The sequence below is a fragment of the Enhydra lutris genome, unplaced genomic scaffold (assembly GCF_002288905.1).
Source record: "Enhydra lutris kenyoni isolate GAN:26980312 unplaced genomic scaffold, ASM228890v2 scaffoldscaffold33, whole genome shotgun sequence".
Taxonomy (NCBI): domain Eukaryota; kingdom Metazoa; phylum Chordata; class Mammalia; order Carnivora; family Mustelidae; genus Enhydra; species Enhydra lutris.
This window is the reverse complement of record NW_019154117.1, coordinates 3,322,322-3,339,210: the sequence shown is the minus strand read 5'-3', so window position 1 is coordinate 3,339,210 and position 16,889 is coordinate 3,322,322. Positions and strand designations below refer to the sequence as shown.

The 16,889-nt window shown below is 53.5% G+C and overlaps 1 protein-coding gene across 3 annotated transcripts in view; it reads left to right on the top strand.

Annotated features, from left to right (window-relative positions):
* LOC111153547 (PHD finger protein 2) overlaps nt 1-16,889 on the top strand; it is a 68,349-nt gene that overhangs the window by 16,711 nt on the left and 34,749 nt on the right. For all 3 annotated transcript variants that reach the window (XM_022512628.1, XM_022512626.1, XM_022512629.1), the window contains exon 2: nt 15,225-15,310. In XM_022512628.1, the coding sequence (XP_022368336.1) occupies nt 15,225-15,310 (86 nt within the window). The remainder of the gene's footprint in view (nt 1-15,224; nt 15,311-16,889) is intronic.

The following is a 16,889-nucleotide window of genomic DNA, read 5'->3' as shown; positions in this document are numbered from 1 at the left end:
GATGTCCCGTAATCTGCAGACTCAAGTGGAAACCTGCAGCCTGAGTTGGGGCATGCGGGGTCCTCCCTAAGTCCTTGCTGGCCCATCCTGGGCCAGGCCCCCGCTCCTTTGTCCAGCCTGCCCTGACCTTCACACCGCACGGAGCAGGCAGCCTTCCCTGCCCTCAGGCTGGCCTTCTCCTGGAGCTTGGCCTGGTTCTGCAGGAAGGCCTCTCAGGCGGCCTCCCCAGGGGGTTTGCGTGGGTCCGGCACATGCACCCACTTTGAGCCCAGCTCCAGTCACCTCGTTAGTCAGCACCGGCAGGCCGCAGGCTGGCCACCTCTGGGTCCCTAGCCCTCAGCTGGTTGTGGTCCTGATGGGCCCCAGCAACACGTGGCCAGGTCCAGGGTGGGCCGGCCACACGCGCAGGACTCCTAGGAGATCTGGACACCCGCTGGCCAAGGGGACATTTCTGCTGACTGGGAGGACCCCCCCAGCCCTGATCTGGGGAGCAGATGCCAGGGCACGGGAGCCCCGAGGGGAAGACGTTGAGATGAGGAGAGCCCTCTGAGGTGGGAGAAGGCAGGTGGTGCTCCGGGGATCAGACCAGCAGGTGGATGGTGGGTGGCGGTGGGTGGCTGAGGGCCTGAGGCCCTGATGCCACCCCTGTTGTCTGGGAATCCTGGGGCGGGCTGGGCTTGTGGGGAGCAAGAGTCCTTACTTCCCGAGTGCCGGCGTTTTCCTGCGTCCGTGAGCTTCTGAAGTGGAGCGGCCCGGAGCCTCCTGACCCCGTCACTGGGCCTCTCATGCCTGCCCCTCCGTGTGCTCATCGTGTGCTTGCTTCGAGTGGTTTCTGCGACAGATGTCATTGCCACAGGCGTTGTTCGTGTTCTCATCACATGGTTTTCCTGTTGTGGCCGCTTTTCTCCAGCACAAGAACCCTCATGATTCTCAAAGCCGTGTGGAACTTTTCCTTTCTGATTAAAAGAAAATAGACTTTATTTTTAGAGTGGTTTTAGATTACAGGAAGATGGAGAGGAATGTGCAGAGGGTCCCCACGTAGCCCTTTAGTGCCCACAAGCCTCGCCGGGCATGGTACGTTGGCTACAAGTGATGAACCAGGCTGGATGCGCTGTCCTTTCTGCCAAGTCCACAGTCGGCTTCGGGCTTCACCATCGCTGTGTGTATCCTGTGGGTTTTGCAGATGTGCTGTGGTATCTTACAGCGTCCCTTCACCCCCTAGAAATCCTCTGTGCTGTGCCTCCTCGTCCCTCCCTGTCCCCCAGTTGTCTTTCCCAGCATGTCGTACATACGGCTGGAATCGTGCAGCCTTTTCAGCCTGGCTTTTTCCCCTTAGTGATGAGCATTTAAGTTCCTTCCATGACTTCTCGTGACTTCATAGCACGTTTGTTTTTAGTGCTGAGTAATATTTCCTCGTCTGGACAGACCACAGTTCATTTGTCCGCTACCCACTGAAGGACGCCTTGGATCCTTCCAAGTTTTGGCGATGATGAATGGAGCTGCTGTAAGCATCCGTGGGCAGGATTTGGTGCGGTTAAGTTTTCAGCTCATTTCGATCAACACCTAGGGTTTGCCTAGGTGGATCGACTGGTAAGAGTGTTTCGTTTTTTCCTTTTAAAGATTTTATTTATTTATTTGAGAGCATGAGAGAGAGTGCATGAGCAGGGGGAGCGGCAGGCAGAGGGAGAGGGAGCAGCCTTGATGGGGACTCGATCCTGGGACCCCAGGATCATGACCTGAGCCACGCTTCACCGGCTGGGCCATGCAGGCGCCCCGAGTGTGTCTGGTTTCCTAAGGCGCTGCCAAGCTGTCCTGTGACGCTGCGGTGCTGTCCTTGTCCCTGCAGCTGTCACTGGGCTCCTGCGGCTCAGCAGCCTCGCCAGCACTGTCGTGTCAGGGCCCCGGAGTTCGGCTGTTCTAGTAGTTGTGCAGCAGAATCTCGTTTGAACTTGCATTGCCCTGATGACACGTGATGTGGAGCTTCTCACGCACTTCTCTGCCATCCGTATGTCTTCTCTGGGGAGGTGTCTGTAGTAGATCCTTTGCCCATTTTTAAACTGGGTTGTTAATTTTCTTATTACTGTGTGTTGAAGAGTTATATATTTTGGATACTAGTCGTTTACCAGGTATATGTTTTGCCAAGATTTTCACTCAGTCTGTGGCTTATCTTTTCATCCCCTTAAAAGTGTCTTTCACGGAGAAGTTCAAAAAAATTTCAATCAAGTTCAGGTTATCAGTTTTTTTCCTTCATGGATCGTGTCTTTGGTGTTTGTACCTAAAAAGGCATCAGCACTCTCTGATTTTCTCCTGTGTCATCTTCTAGGAGATTTATCGTTCTGCATTTTACATTTAGGTCTAGGATTCATTTTGAGTTAATTTTTGTGAGTTGTTAAATCTATGTTTTCATTCTTTGTGTGTGTATGCGTGCATACATATATCCGGTTGTTCCAGTTTTGGTGTATGAGTGTGCGTGTGTGTGCGTATGTGCATGTGTGTGCACATGTGCACACGTGTGTGGGTGTCTGGTTGTTTCAGTATGTGTGTGCATGTGTGGATGTCCGGATTTTCCAGCACCGTCTTCCTCCGTGACACTGCCTCCGCTCCTTTGTCAGAGGTCAGTTGGTTGTATCTATGGGGGCCTATTTCTGCGCTCTCCATTCTTTCCCATTGATCTCTTTCTCTATTCTCTCATCAAAACCCCACTGTCTTCATTACTGCAGCTTTCTTCTTTTAAGATTTTATTTATTTATTTATTTGACAGACAGACACAGCGAGAGAGGGAGAGCACAAGCAGGGGGAGTGGGAGAGAGAGAGAGAGAGAGAAGCAGGCTTCCCGCTGAGCAGAGAGCCTGATGCAGGGCTCGATCCCAGGACCCCGGGATCACAACCTGGGCCAAAAACAGACGCTTAAGCACTGAGCCACCCAGGCGCCCCTGCTGTAGCTTTCTAGTAAGTCTTGAAGTTGGGTAGTGTCAGTCCTCTAGCTTTGTTCTTTTCCTTCAACATTGTGTTGGCTGTTTTGGGTCTTTATCTCTCCATATAAATTTCAGAATCAATTTGTTGATATCCATGAAAGAACTTGATTGGAATTTTATTTATTTTTATTTTACTTTTTTAAAGATTTTATTTATTTATTTGACAGAGAGACAGAGGGAGAGTGCACCCAAGCAGGGGGAGCAGGCAGAGGCAGAGGGAGAAGCAGGCTCCCCACTGAGCAGGGAGCCAGATGGGGGCTCAATCTCAGGACCCTGGGATCATGACCTGAGCCGAAGGCAGACGCTTGACCAACCGAGCCACCTAGGTGCCACGATTTCCTAATATTTTTTTAAAGGTTTTATTTATTCATTTGACAGAGAGAGACACAGTGAGAGAGGGAACACAAGCAGAGGGAGTGGGGAGGGAGAAGCAGGCTTCCCTCTGAGCAGGGAGCCTGATGGCTGACGCCCAACGACTGAGCCACCCAGGCGCCCCAATTTCCTAATGTTTTGTAGAAGACCTTTTTGCTTCTATGTCTATGAGAGATAATTGGTTTACAGTTTTCCTTTTTAACAATACCTTTGTTTGGCTTTGGTATTAAGGTAACACTGGCCTCATAGAATGAGTTAGGAAGTATTTCCTCTACTTTTAATTCCTGGAAGAGATTATAGAACTGGTAATATCTTTTTTAAGGGTTTGGTAAAATTCATCAGTGAACCCATTGGGCCTGGTATTTTCTGTTTTGGAAACTTATTAATTATTGGTTCAGTTTCTTTTATAGATGCGGACTAGATTATTTATTTTTCCTTGTGTGAGTTTTCAGTAGATTGAATCCTTCAAGGAATAGATTTTTTTTCACCTAGGTTATTAAATATGTGGGCATAGAGTTCATAATATTTCTTTACTTTTTTGTAAAGTACTTTGCTTTTAATGTTTGTGGGATCTGTAGTGATGGCTTCTCTCTCATTTCTGATATTAGTAATTTATATTTTTATCTTTTTCTGTTAACTTGGATAGAGTTATATCACTCTACTGACTTTTTCAAAGAATCATCTTTTGCTTCCCTTGACTTTTCTCTATTTATTTGCTGTCTTCAATTTCACTGATTTCTGCTTTCATCTTTATTATGCATTCTGCTTACTTTGGATTTTCTTTTCTTTTTCTAGTTTCCTCAGGTGGAAGTGGAGATGATTAGTTTTAGATATTGTTTTGTAACATATGCATTCAGTGCTGTAAATCACACTCCAAGCACTGCTTTCAGTGAGCCCAATAAGTCTGGATAAGTATTTCATTTCCATTTTAGTTAGAAATATTTAAAAATTTCTCCTCAAACTTCTTTCACTCTATGTTATTTAGAAGTGTATTATTTAATCTCCAAGTGTTTTAGAGTTTTCCAAATATCTTTTTGTTATTGATTTCTAGTGTAATTCCATTGTGGTGTGACGGTATCCTTTGCACAATTTCTTTTTAATTTGTTAAGGTAAGGTATGGGCTCAGAATGTGATCTTTCTTGGGCAAATGTCTCCGTGAGCTTGAGAGGAATGTTTATTCTGCTTTTGTTGGATGAAGTATTCTATAAATATCAATTAGATCTAGTTGATTGATGGTGTTGTTCAGGTCAACTATGTCCTTACTGATTTTTGTCTGTTGAATCTGTTAATTGTTGATAAAGGATGTGGAAATTGCCATTAGTAGTGTCTTTGTCTATTCCTCTTTGTGGTTCTATTAGTTTTTGCCTTATGTAGTTTGATGCTCTGTTATTAGGTGCATATGCATTAAGGATTTTGATGTCTTCTTAGAAAATCAACTCCTTTATGATTATGTAATTCCCCTCTTTATCCCAGTTATTTTTCTTGCCTCAAAGTTTACTTGGTCTGAAATTAATATGGTTACTTGGCTTTCTTTTGATTAGCGTAAGCATGGTATAACTTTCTTCATCCTGTTTTTTCCCCCCAGATAAAAACTTTTTATTCCTATTTATTTTTTTAACAGACCTTTTTTTTTTTTTTTAAACAGTTTTATGTTCACAGCAGAATTGTGTAGAAAGTGCAGTGTAGAAAGAATTTCCCTTCCCCTTCCCCCACACTGTGCCTTTATTTTTAGTTTGGTTATTTCTTTATATTTAAAGCAGGTTTTAGTCTATATATTTTTATATTTAAAGCAGGTTTTTAATAGACAGTGTATGCTAGTGTCTTGGTTTTATTCTCTATCTTAGAGTCTCTGTCTTTTAATTTGTATTTGAGACCACTAGTGTTTAAGGCGATCACTGATATGCTGGGTGAATGTCTACCATGTTTGTCTCTGTTTTCTCTTTGCTGCTCCTTTCTTTGTTTCAGTTGTTATCTTCTGCAATTTTTCTGCCTTCTCTGGTTTTAATCGAGCATTTTGCATGATTTCATTTTTTTTCTCCTTTTCTAGCATATCAATAATACTGCTTTTTAAACTATTTATTTATTTGTTTGTTTGTTTTTAACAGTTGCCCTTGAATTTGCAATATACATACTTATGGCTAAGCCAGACCCACTTGCAAGTATGCTATTGAGGACCGTGCAAGCTCCTCACAGCATTCCCAGATCCTTCCTCTGTCCCTTATACAAGTGCTGCCATTCATGTCATTTATCCGAAGTTATAATCAAGTACATTGTTGCTATTTTGTTTTGCACAAGCTATTATCTGTTATATCAGTAAAAATAAGAAAAATATTTCATGTTTTCTTAATTTAATTTCTCTAACATTCTTCGTTTCTTTATGAAGATCCAAATTTGTGACCTATATTCTTTCCTTCTCTCTGAAGGTATTTCTTTAACATTTCTTCCAAGGCTGTGCTACTGGTGACAAATTCCCTCGGTTGTTTGTCTGAGAAAGCCTTTGTTTCTTTTTTACTTCCAAAGGATAATTTTTTAGGATACAAAATTCTAGGTTGGTTTTTTTTTTCTTTCAAAGCTATAAATGTTTCACTCCATTCTTCCTGTTTGCGTGGTCTCTAAGGAGAAGTTTGGTTCTCCTACAGATGAGCTACAGACAAGGGTAGTGTACTTTCTGTGTCAGCAGCTCCCACCTTAGAGGCTGTGCCAGTGTGTTCCGCTGAGGACACATGAGGATGCTTGTCTGTGCATCAGGCTAAGTTCCCTGCAGCCCCTAGGCTATATGACTGATGGGTGGAAATCTTCTTCTTCTTCTTCTTCTTCTTTTTTTTTTAGATTTTATTTATTTATTTACTTGACAGAGAGAGAGATCACAAGTAGGCAGAGAGGTAGGCGGGGGGATGGGGAAGCAGGCTCTGATCCCAGGACCCCGAGACCATGACCTGAGCCAAAGGCAGAGGCTTAACCTACTGAGCCATCCAGGCAGCTGGGTGGAAACCTTCTTAAAGTTGGGTTTCATGTCTTATTGCAAGTGCTTCTTCTCCTTCCATGTTTAAAAGCCAGTTATGTTTTGTCTGTAGCATCTACTGAAAGTCATGACTTAAATCACTCGTCAAGTAGACATAGTTTAGTGTTTTTCCCCCAACCACCACTCCCCTCCCGAGTCTTCTTACTGTGTACTATATCCTTGACATGCAGTCCACATGTGGACTGAGGTTTCCCTGAGGTGCATAGGACACTGCAGAAAGCAGTCATTGGTTTGGTACTTGCTATTTTTCACTCCTGGGGCTGCTCTTCATTGTTTGGAATTATTTGGATCCTTGCACCCATGAGGCTGGTGGCAGAGCACCCTCAGAGAGCCATGGGGAGGTGTTCCACTGGGTGTATCTCTGCATGGTGTGGAAAGGGCCAGGTTCCCTTGGGGCCCAGAGGCAGCCCTGAGGAGACCTTGGTTGATTAGAACCATGAGCCTGTGTGGCCTACTTGCTTCTCTCCACCAAACACCTAGCTAAACTAGACCTGCGGGTACGGTTTTGTGCTTTTAAATGCTTTAGGAGTAAGGTTCTAAGAAGGCAACCCTTAGGAGTTTCAGTTAAGTTCACATGAGGGACTTGGGTCCTTGGGCGACGATGATAACTGTGTGGATCGTGATGGTGATGTGGTGATGGTGATGATGCTGATAAGGATGGTGATGGTGATGATGGTGGTGATGGCAAGGATGGTGATGGTGATGATGACGGTGATGAGGTGACCAGGATGGTGGTGATGACGGTGATGATGGTGACGAGGGTGGTAGTGATGGTGGTGAAGGTGACGAGGATGGTGTTGATGGTGATGGTGATGGTGACAGTGATGATGAAGGTGATGAGGTGACAAGAATGGTGATGGCGGTGATGGTGACATGATGGTGATGATGGTGGTGATAGTGATGAGGATGGTGTTGGTGGTGACGATGATGGTGATGGTGACAGTGATGATGACGATGATGAGGTGACAAGCATGGTGGTGATGGCGGTGATGGTGACGATGATGGTGGTGACGATGATGGTGACGAGGATGGTGGTGATAATTACAATGGTGGTGTTGAGGTTGAGGGGTGATGATGACGATGATGGTGACGAGGAGAGTGGCTATGACAGGCAGGAAGCTGTCCTCATAAGACCATCCTGTGTGCCCGGCACCGTGCTGTGGTTATGCTCGCAGCCCCTCTGGAACTCACCTGCCCCGCCAGAAGGGCTGGGAGAACAGTTGCTCTTGTTTCAGAGCCCGTTTTCATCTCTTCTGAGCATGCAGTTCCTCCTTGGAATCCTGGTTATCTGTGGGTGTGTAACAGTCACCCCAAAGCCTAGTGGCTTCTGATAATAATCACATTTTTTCCTATGAATCTGTACGTTGGACTCAGCAGACAGACTTTACCTTGGTCCCCAGAGGCCCATCATTGCTCTGTGGCCAGATCCTCACAAGAGCCAGGTGGGAGCTACACAGTCTGTGTGACCCCTGGGGGTCCCAGGGCACCAGGTCCCCAGACTGGCAACCCTACAGGGGGGAGTGAGGCCCGGGCCATGGCCAGTGTCCCATCACCCTGTGCACATGTGCAGGGGACAGGCTCTCCTGGCTGGGTCAGGCCCGCCGTTCCCCCTGTTTTCTTTCCAGTCCTCTTTGTGACTCATTCTCTGGGAGCCCAGGTGCATGGGGGGTCTTGTCCTCTCTGTATCCCACCTCGTCATTGTGCCTCCTCTGCCCCCCTGCACGGTGGGTGGCAGCTGCAGAGGCTCTGGGGCCTGGTGTGCCCATCCCCACCCACTTCCCGTGGGGTCCTGGCAAGCTCTTGGGTCCTCTCTGGGCCTCTGTCTCCCTTGCACTTGGGGCCTGAGGCTCTCAGGGTGGAATCAGCAAACTGGACAGACGGTGGCTCACCAGCAGAATCCTGAGTGGGCCCACATGTGTCACCTGTGCCCGTGCTCTGGAAGGGCTGCTCCCTGTGTGTGACCTGGGGCATATTACTTCCAATACTGTGGCTTTTCCCATTGCATGGAGAAGCTCACGTGGTGCCTGGGCTAGTGGCTGGTACTCAGGGATTTAGCTGTTGGTGGCACAGTTAGGGTCTCAGGGACCTTCTTGAGTCTGACACGTGGCCAGTGACTGCATTGAAGCTGAGTGATGACCACGCTGTCCCCATGTGTCCCCATGGCTGCTTCATGTGAAGCGTGTCAACCACTGGTGTCTGGGCGTCCTCCAGAGACCAGCTGGGCTAGAATGGGGGGAGTGGGGCAGCCCGAAGGCAGGGGTGAGGTTGGCGAGGGAGAGGGCAGAAAGAGGGAGGGAATCACCATGGCCAGTGATTGGCGAGGAGGGCACCCCACTATTCCTTCTGTGCTCCCTGGCCACTCGGACTAGCATCTGCCTGCCCCTGCTGCCCCTGTTGCCAGCCCGGCCTCCCCCTGTAGCAGGCTCCCTGTAGGGTGGACAGCTCAGGCCGCCTTCTCCATGGGGCACCAGGACCTGGGAAAGATGGGAGGAGGTGAGCTAAGGAGGGGCACTTGGAAGCCACCTTGACCTTCCGAAGAAAGCAGGACTTTGGGCCTTATACGAAGGGAAGACTCGCTGGTTTCCGGTGGCTTAGTAGGGCACAGAGGAGAGGAGAGAGGAAACTCACGTGGGGCGCGGCCCGGGGTGTGGCTCGTGTGTGTGGGCCTTAGCGTCAAGACTCGAACACGCGTACCACCCGGGGTTCGTGGCAGCAGGACATTCTGCTGTGGGAGAGCTGCAGGGCCCGGGTGTCCAACCTCCTGGTGGGAGGGGTCGCTTCTCCTGAGTTTTGCTCTCTCAAGTCATCAGGGATGGCTCCCTGTGCACATCAAGCTTGTGAACGTTCCTACAGTTTGCCTTACAGTAGGTGTGCAACAGGTGTGGAACTCCTGCCCCGAGAACAGCTCGAGGCACTTGTGGAGCAGTCCGGAGGTGGTGGCCGCGGGTCCTGTGGCTGTGACAGACCGGCTGTCGCCACTGAGCTCCTGGGACCTCGGAGGGCAGGCGGTGCCCGTCCCTCCCCTCTGCAAGGGGTCACTTCCTTTTTTATTTTTTTCTGAGGTTCCTCCTAGAACTTCAAACATAAGTAAATGTCAGAACAGGGTTACAGAAGTTGTAGTTTATGTTAAATCAATGCTCTTGACAATAATAAAAGGAAAAGCCATGCTTCCATTTAATTGGGGATTCAGCACATACTTCCCAATGCAAACAGTGAGGTGTGGGGTGTCCAGGCCCTGGGGAGCTCTGAGGGCAGGGTCCTGCCCCTGGGGTTCCAGAAAGCCCTGCCTGGCTGGAGGGCAGAGCAGGGATTCCTATGGGATGACCTTGGAGGAGCCGCTACCTCTGTGGGCCCCCAGGCCTTGTTGCCAGGGGCCTTGCAGCTCCGAGGGTGGATGTGGCTTCTGCCCAAGGGGCCGGGAGCCCGGGCCTCCCCTGCCAGATACTCTGTGGTGGCCTCTGTGATTCGCGTGCGTGCTGCCTCTGTGAGTGTCAGCGGTCTCCCTTCTCGGTCCCTCGTGCTACAGTTCCTGCCCCCCTTCCCCTTCCCCCCCCAGTCCCTCGTGCTACAGTCCCCCCCTTCAGGTCCCTCGTGCTGTGGTCCCCCCACCCCTACCCCTTCAGGTCCCTCCTGCTTGGCCAGTTTCTGTGATGTTTTGTCCCTCGCCACTCCACCTGCTGTCTTTCTACTTGGCTCATGGCACTTACATCAGCTGTAATGTTTGTGGGGTTGGCTCAGTGCTGGATGCCAGGTCATTGCGGGCTCAGACCAGCCTAGCCCCCAGCCCCACTGGCCATGTGCTCCTGAAAACATGACCTCTCCCCACAGGTCTCACCTTCCAAGCCAGCCATTGAAGGAGCTCAGACAGGAGCACAGGCACACATGCACGCACACACTCATGCACGCACGTGTGGCACACACGCACACACTCATGCTCATGCACGCAGGCATGCACAGTACGTGTGCACACGCTGGTGCATGCACACACGTGCACGCAGGTCCATGAGCAGTACACAGCGCAGGTTTGTTGTGGGTTGTCTGCTGGGAGGCCTAGTGCCCACCTTGATCTCTACTGTGTGCTTCTGCAGGTACTTCATTCTCCTCCCTCCTCACCTCCCTCTCCCTCCCCTTCCCCTCTATCTCTCCCTCTCCCCCCCTCCCCTCCCCTTCCCCTCCCCTTCCCCTCCTTCCTCTTCTCCATCTCCCTCCCCTTTCCCTCCTTCCTCTCCTCCATCTCCCTCCCCTTCCCCTCTGTCTTTCCCCCTCCCTCCCTTTTCCCTTCCCCCCCTCCCCTCTCTATCCCTCTCTAGCCTCTTCCTGCTCCCCAATGCACCACAGCTCCGCTCACTTGGTTCCCAGCCCTTGGGGTCCCAGTCTCTGCCTGGCCCATCTCCTGGTCTCCATCTCTGTGGTGACTGCCTTATGCAGATGTGGTGATACAGGGACAGGATAGGCAATAGGGATGGGAGGTTGGGCCTGGCTCTTAGCCTTTCAGCGCCCTTTGTCCTGGATCTGTCCCTGGACCTCAACTGGTGGTGACTCTGAACCCCTGCTTGGGCCTGGAGTGTGGGGCAGCTCTGGAGCCTCCTCCCCACGCCTGCCTGTGATGGAGAAGGCCCAGCCGGGTGTTCCCCTGGGCCCTCCTGGCCCGCACACCCGCACACCCATGGTAGAGGATGGGCGAGGCCTCAGGTGTCTTGCTGAGACATGGGCAGATGAGCCCCACGTCCGTCTCTCTGTCTGGGGACGTGCTTGGGGGCCCAGCTCTTGTCCTGACCCAGTCGTCATCTCCATAGGGAGGTGACCCCCAAATCTTCAAGACTGGTGCGTGGGCTGAAGTGGCCCTGGGCAGGGCTCCCGCAGAGGGCGCGTGCCGGCCTCAGGCATGGGCGCCTTTAGGGTTCTCTCTGATCACCTGCCAGTCCTTTTGTGAGAGTGCTGGGCTCTTTGTCTTCGGTGCTCCTCCGTGGCTGGTGGAACAGTCCGGGCCTCAGTGGGGGGTGGGGGGGAGGGGGGGGTGGGGAGGGTGGACAGGCACGCCCAGTTTGTGGGCCACACGCATCTCCTCCAGACGCAGGCGCTTTGCTCCTGGCTTTAAGGCGGGGAGGGGGGGAGAATGTTTCTGACTTTCCTATGACTGTTGTTCTTCTAGTCTTTTGGGTGATTTCCCCAGTAATTTCTCAGGAGGCACTGGGAAAGCCTTAACTTGGGGATAGAAACATAAATTGGGAGCGGTTTCAGTAAAAGGCCTTCCCCCATGTGGGTAGAGGGGCTGCTGTGGCTGAGGGCCCTCCGCCCAGAAGGTCAAACCGAACCGCGGGGTCCTTGGGCCCCGGGACACAGGGAGTCAGGAGGTCTGTCCTCGCACATAGCACAGCCGGGGGCTGCTCCTGGGACCTTAGTTTCCATACATCCGGTGGCCCTTGTCAGGGTGGCGGCCCAGGCAGTCAAGGCCCATGGTGACACACGCCGGTCGTGGGGGAGCGGGGGGCATCAGGCCCTGGGTGGCCCTCCTGGGTGAGGGGTGGCCCTGAGGTGTCCTGGGTAGAACGAGGGACCCATATCCCACCGCTCTCTGTCCCCTTTAGAGAGGCCTCCCTGCACAAAGCGGGTCTCTGGTGAGACCTGCATGCCCCAGTGCTGGCGTACCAAAGGGGCACCCAGAGCTGGGGAGGGGTGTTGGCATGCACACCTTGTGACCCTGGGCCTCAGCTTCCCCACCTGTCATGCATGTGGGACCAGCAAGGGCGTTTGGATGGGGGTGGTTCAGGCATGCTGATTTTCCTCCCTTCACCTGGCCTAGGACTTAGCCTCCGTTCCCTCTGCGTGCCACCGCACGCCTGCCCCCTGACCTGTTGAAGGGGCCCCAGTCTGTGGGGCTGAGTTTGACATTCGGACCTCAGACATCTCGTGTGCTGCGTTGGCTCCTTGTGTGTCCCTGGGATCCCCGTGGCTGGGCCAGGCAGGAATATGTGCGGATGTGGGGTGTGGACACAGGGCGGATGTGGGGTGTGGATGCAGGATGTGGAACTGGGGTGTAGACCTAGGGTGTAGACGAAAAGTGTGGACCTGGAGTGTGAACACAGGCTGTGGACACGGGGTGTGGATTCTGGGTCCAATTACTAGTTCCAGTGGGTCCTGAATGCACGCAGGGCTCTGCCTCTTGCCCCTAGTGCGCAGCTCCGGGTGGGTGTGGGCGATGGGGGCTTTCCCCGGCATGCTCTCTGATGGCTGGGCACACTGAGGCCAGCTGGCGCAGGACCCAGGGTGCAGAGCGGCCCGGGTGCAGGGCCCTTTCTGTGGCAGGCCAGGGGTGTAGGGGGCTGGGAGGGAGGGAGTGGAGGAGTCAGGCGGGTGCACCAGCCCAGGAGAAAGGTGCTGGGTGAGTGGCTACTCCTCCTTGTGGGTGGGGAGGAGCTGGGGGCGGGGTTTGAGGAGGAGGGGCTCTCTTGGAGCAGGGGTGCTGTGGAGACAGACAGTTGTGCTCCGGTGTTTGCTGTCCTCACTGTGCCTCCCCCTGCTGCGTTAACAGCTCAGTGTGCCTGGTTGGGTGACTTTGCCGGGTGACCGATGCAGTAATGTGATACTAGCTCCCCTTTCTGGGCGGTTCATGGGGTGGGGCATCTTTCTCCATAGGCCTGGGCCCCTTTGGGCTCTCCCCTGTTCTTCCGAGGGGGAGATGCCCTTCATGCCCAGTTCCTGCAGGAGAGGGGATGCTCCCGTACGTGCTGTTGGAGGGAGCCCTGTTTCTGTCTGTCAGGGTTCTCTCTGATGTCCTTTGCTTGTTCAAAAGTCACTTTGCATGGCGAGAGCAGACCCGTAGACCCTCGCATCTGCTTCTGGTGGCTTTGTGTCTCACACCTGCCTCTTTAGGCGGCTCGCACTTTGGTTCGGGGCTCGTTCCGAGATGAAGAGTGAACTTCGTGTTTCCAAAGACGCGTGCCGGAGGCTTTGTGGGCTCCAGCGCTGCTCCTGGGACCGTGGCATGTGGCAACTGTGGCAGGCAGTGTTCCATCGAGGGGCCCGGAGCGGTGGTGGCTGACCCTGGCCAGGGGACGAGGGAACACAGTGAGGAGACGCCTGGGGTCCAGACACACGTCTGCCCTCCATGGCAGGCGAGCGGTGACCCTCCTGTTACCGCAGGGCTGTTGCAGGAAGGTCCACGTAGGGTCTGTGCTGCGGCCGCAGGCAGAACGGGCGCTCGGCCAGCCTTAGTGAGGATGGGCTCAGTGGCAGTGGGGACGCGGGCCCCTGTCATGGGGCACATTCCTTGTCTTTCGATTGGGGTAAAATTCACATAACATAAAACTAACCCTCTTAAAGTGAGCCTTCCTTGGCAGTTAGTACCTTCACACTGTTGCGCAAGCACGGCCTCCACCTGGGTCCGAAAGGAGACGCCAGGCCCCCTCCGCAGTCACTGCCCATTCCCCGCCAGCCCCTGGCTCCAGTGGCGGGTCCTCTGGGTGTGCATTCTGTGTGAATGCAGCCCTGCGTATATGGCCTTAGGTGGCCGGGGTCCATCATGCTGTAGCAGGTGTCCACGCCGCACCCCCTTCAGGCTGGGGGCTGCTCCGTTGCATGGACAGGTGGCTTGGCTGTCTGTCAACCGGTGCTCGCTGGCCGGTTTCTGTCTCTTGGTCGTCGTGGTGATGTTGCCCTGAACACTGGTGTGCGGGGTTTGTCTGCGGCCCTGCTCTGCCTTCTCCGGGGCACGTGCCTGGGAGTGGGATTGCCGGGCCACAGGGTAAGTCTCTGCTTAATTTTCTGAGGAGCCGTCAGACTATTCCCAGAGAAACCGTCACTTTTACACTCAGCAGCGACGGAAGAGGGCTCTCGTTTCCCACATCCCGGCCAGCACTTGCAAGACTCTGGTGTTTTTTCTTGTAAAACCTGTAGCTGTCCTGGGGTGGTGTCTCGTTGGTTCGGATGTGCGTTCCAGGGACATCCACACAGCTAAGCATGTAGAGCATCTGTCGAGAGCCTCTTGGCTGTTTTGCGTCATCCTGGGAGAAGAGTCTGTTTGAGTCCTTTGCCCGTTTAGATGCTGTTGTGTGTGTCTCCGTCATCGAGCTGAGAACGTCCGCTGAGAACGTCCGTATGCGCTTCGGGCGCTAGGCCTTCATCAGAAAGGTGATTCGCAAATGCTCTCCCATTCTCCATGTTGTCTTTTCACTTTCTTCCTAGTGTCATTTACCGCACAAACGTTTTACATTTCCCTGATACACAGGTTAATTTTTCTTTTGTTGCTTGTGTTTTCGATGTCCTATCTGGGAATCCATGGCCAAGTCCAGGGTCATGAAGATGTACTCCTGTGTCCTCTTCTTAGTGTCTTATAGCATTAGGCCTTATATTTCAGTGGTTAATCCATTTTTAGTTAGTTTTTTTTATATGGTGTGAGGTAGGGATTCAACTTCATTCTTTTGATATCCGGTTGTCCTGGTACCGTGGTCCTGCCCCCTGGTTCAGCGGTCCCTCGAGGGGTCAGGAGAGCCCCAACCCATAGCTCTAAGCTGCCCCAGGTGACATGGTGGGGACAGCCCCTCTCCGAGACCCCTTGCCCTCTCCGACTCTGTGGTGACAGGATAGTAGTGGCTATCATGCAGGTGGGCCTGCTGGATGGCCCGGCCCTCTGCGTAGCCTGGTCATGCACAGCAAGGCCTTCCTTGCCTCTCCCTCCCTCCCTCCTCCTCATGCCCCCTCCTGTCCCTGTGGGCTGCTGTCCTGGCTCAGGTTCTGCTCCCCCTGCACACGTGGTGTCCCCTCCTGAGGGGTGGGCAGCAGCTGTCTGGGTTCCGCAGGGGAAGGCCCGGAGCAGTTGCTGACCGCCGGCTACATCTGTGCTTCCTCCATTTCAGCTGTGTGGGAGTGGAAGAGGAGGAGGCCCCAGACATCGACATATACCACTGCCCGAACTGCGAGAAAACCCACGGGAAGTCTACCTGTAAGTACAGGGCCTGGCCTGGCTGGCTGGGGGAGGTGCGTGGGTATTTGCAGCCTGGTGCCTGGGGACCACTGCTGGCCTTGCTTACTGTCCCTGTGGACTCATCACTGCAGCCCCTCCTGTGGGGCTCCTGTCCAGGGCTGTGGCTAAGGCCACTTGGCCTGTGCAGAGACCCCACTGACTTTCACAGGCCTGGGCAGGGGCCTCACATTCCAGCACCTGCAGGGGCCAGACCCATCCACGATGGGGACACCGTGCTGCGGCTGTCCGGGAGGCTGCCTGGCCCTGCCCACTGCCTGCTGCCCACTCCATGTTGGGGATCTGCTGTCCCTTCCTTGGTACCACCTGCAGGGAGAGTCCCCATCTCAAACTGCCTGCTGGTCCCTTGGGGGTGTGGTGCACCCTGAGAGGGCTCCTTGGGAACAGGCTTATCCAGTGTGGCTCCACTGGGGGCTCATATCCCTTCCAGGAGGCGAGTTCCAAGGCTGAGCCCACATAGGGGGTGTGCCCTGGTCTGCAGTTACCTTGGTGGGGGTCCTGGCCTGGGGGCAAGACAGATGGCGTGGGGGTGTTAATGTGGCCTCTGGTTTCTGACCTGGGTTGGGGGGCCTGGGTGCTCATAAAAGGTGCAGTCTGGATGCTGACCCCGGAGTGTTTGTGTAGGGGGGTTGAGGGGGACCACAGCTGGCCCCAGGCCACCAGAAGTCCTGTCACCCTCCTTCAAGGGGAGCCTCCCTCCTGCTGTCTATTCACAGGGCAGAGGCTGGACCCCCACAGCTCCTGTGGGGCGAGTTCTGTGCGTCCAGTGGGGGTTGAGGGAGGGTGCCGTGATCCCACCACCCGGGAAGCTGCGTGATGCCAGTGGGCTGTAACCACTCCTCGCCGAGCTTTCTGTGTGTCTGGCCTGTGTGCTGCCATCACTAGATGATCCGGCGGCCGCCCTGGTTCGGGGGTTATCCTCCAGACCGGGGCACGGCATCAGCACACGATAAAGCATCACCAAATTCCTGAGACCAGCAGGAAGCTTTGTGGGCTCCTACCTCCCCTCATACCCCCAGGGGCCGGCAGTGCTTGTGCTCAGGGCGGGTCTGCTGCGATTACCCAGAAACCACTCTGGTCCCTGCCCAGCCGCTGTCGCTGTCGCTGTCGTAACCCCTTCTGAGCCACGGGAAAGCTCAGAGCTGGCGGGGTTGAGCAGGTGGGGCTGGCGTCCCACCGTGAGGCCCTAGGGCAGGGCCAGGTGACCCGGCCTGTCCCCACAACAGCCCTGAGTGTCCTGACAGAGGGCGGGGCTGTGCTCTGGGGCTCAGGTAGGGCTGCAGGGGAGTGCTGAGGTGGGCGCTGGTGGTCACACACCGTGTGACTTCTCCAACATCTCTGCATGTCCTGGAAGCACCTTTCCCTGACCATGAGCTTGTCCACTGTTCCCTAACTTAGTCTGCTGACCGAGACCCCCGCCCTTGTGCTAGGGGTCCCTGCTGCCCCGTACTGCTGCTCAAAGCCAAGTACAGGCGACCCTTCCTGGTACTTATGGCCAGCCACCCCCAAGACATGTGGAGACTGCAGCCTGGTGGGGGCC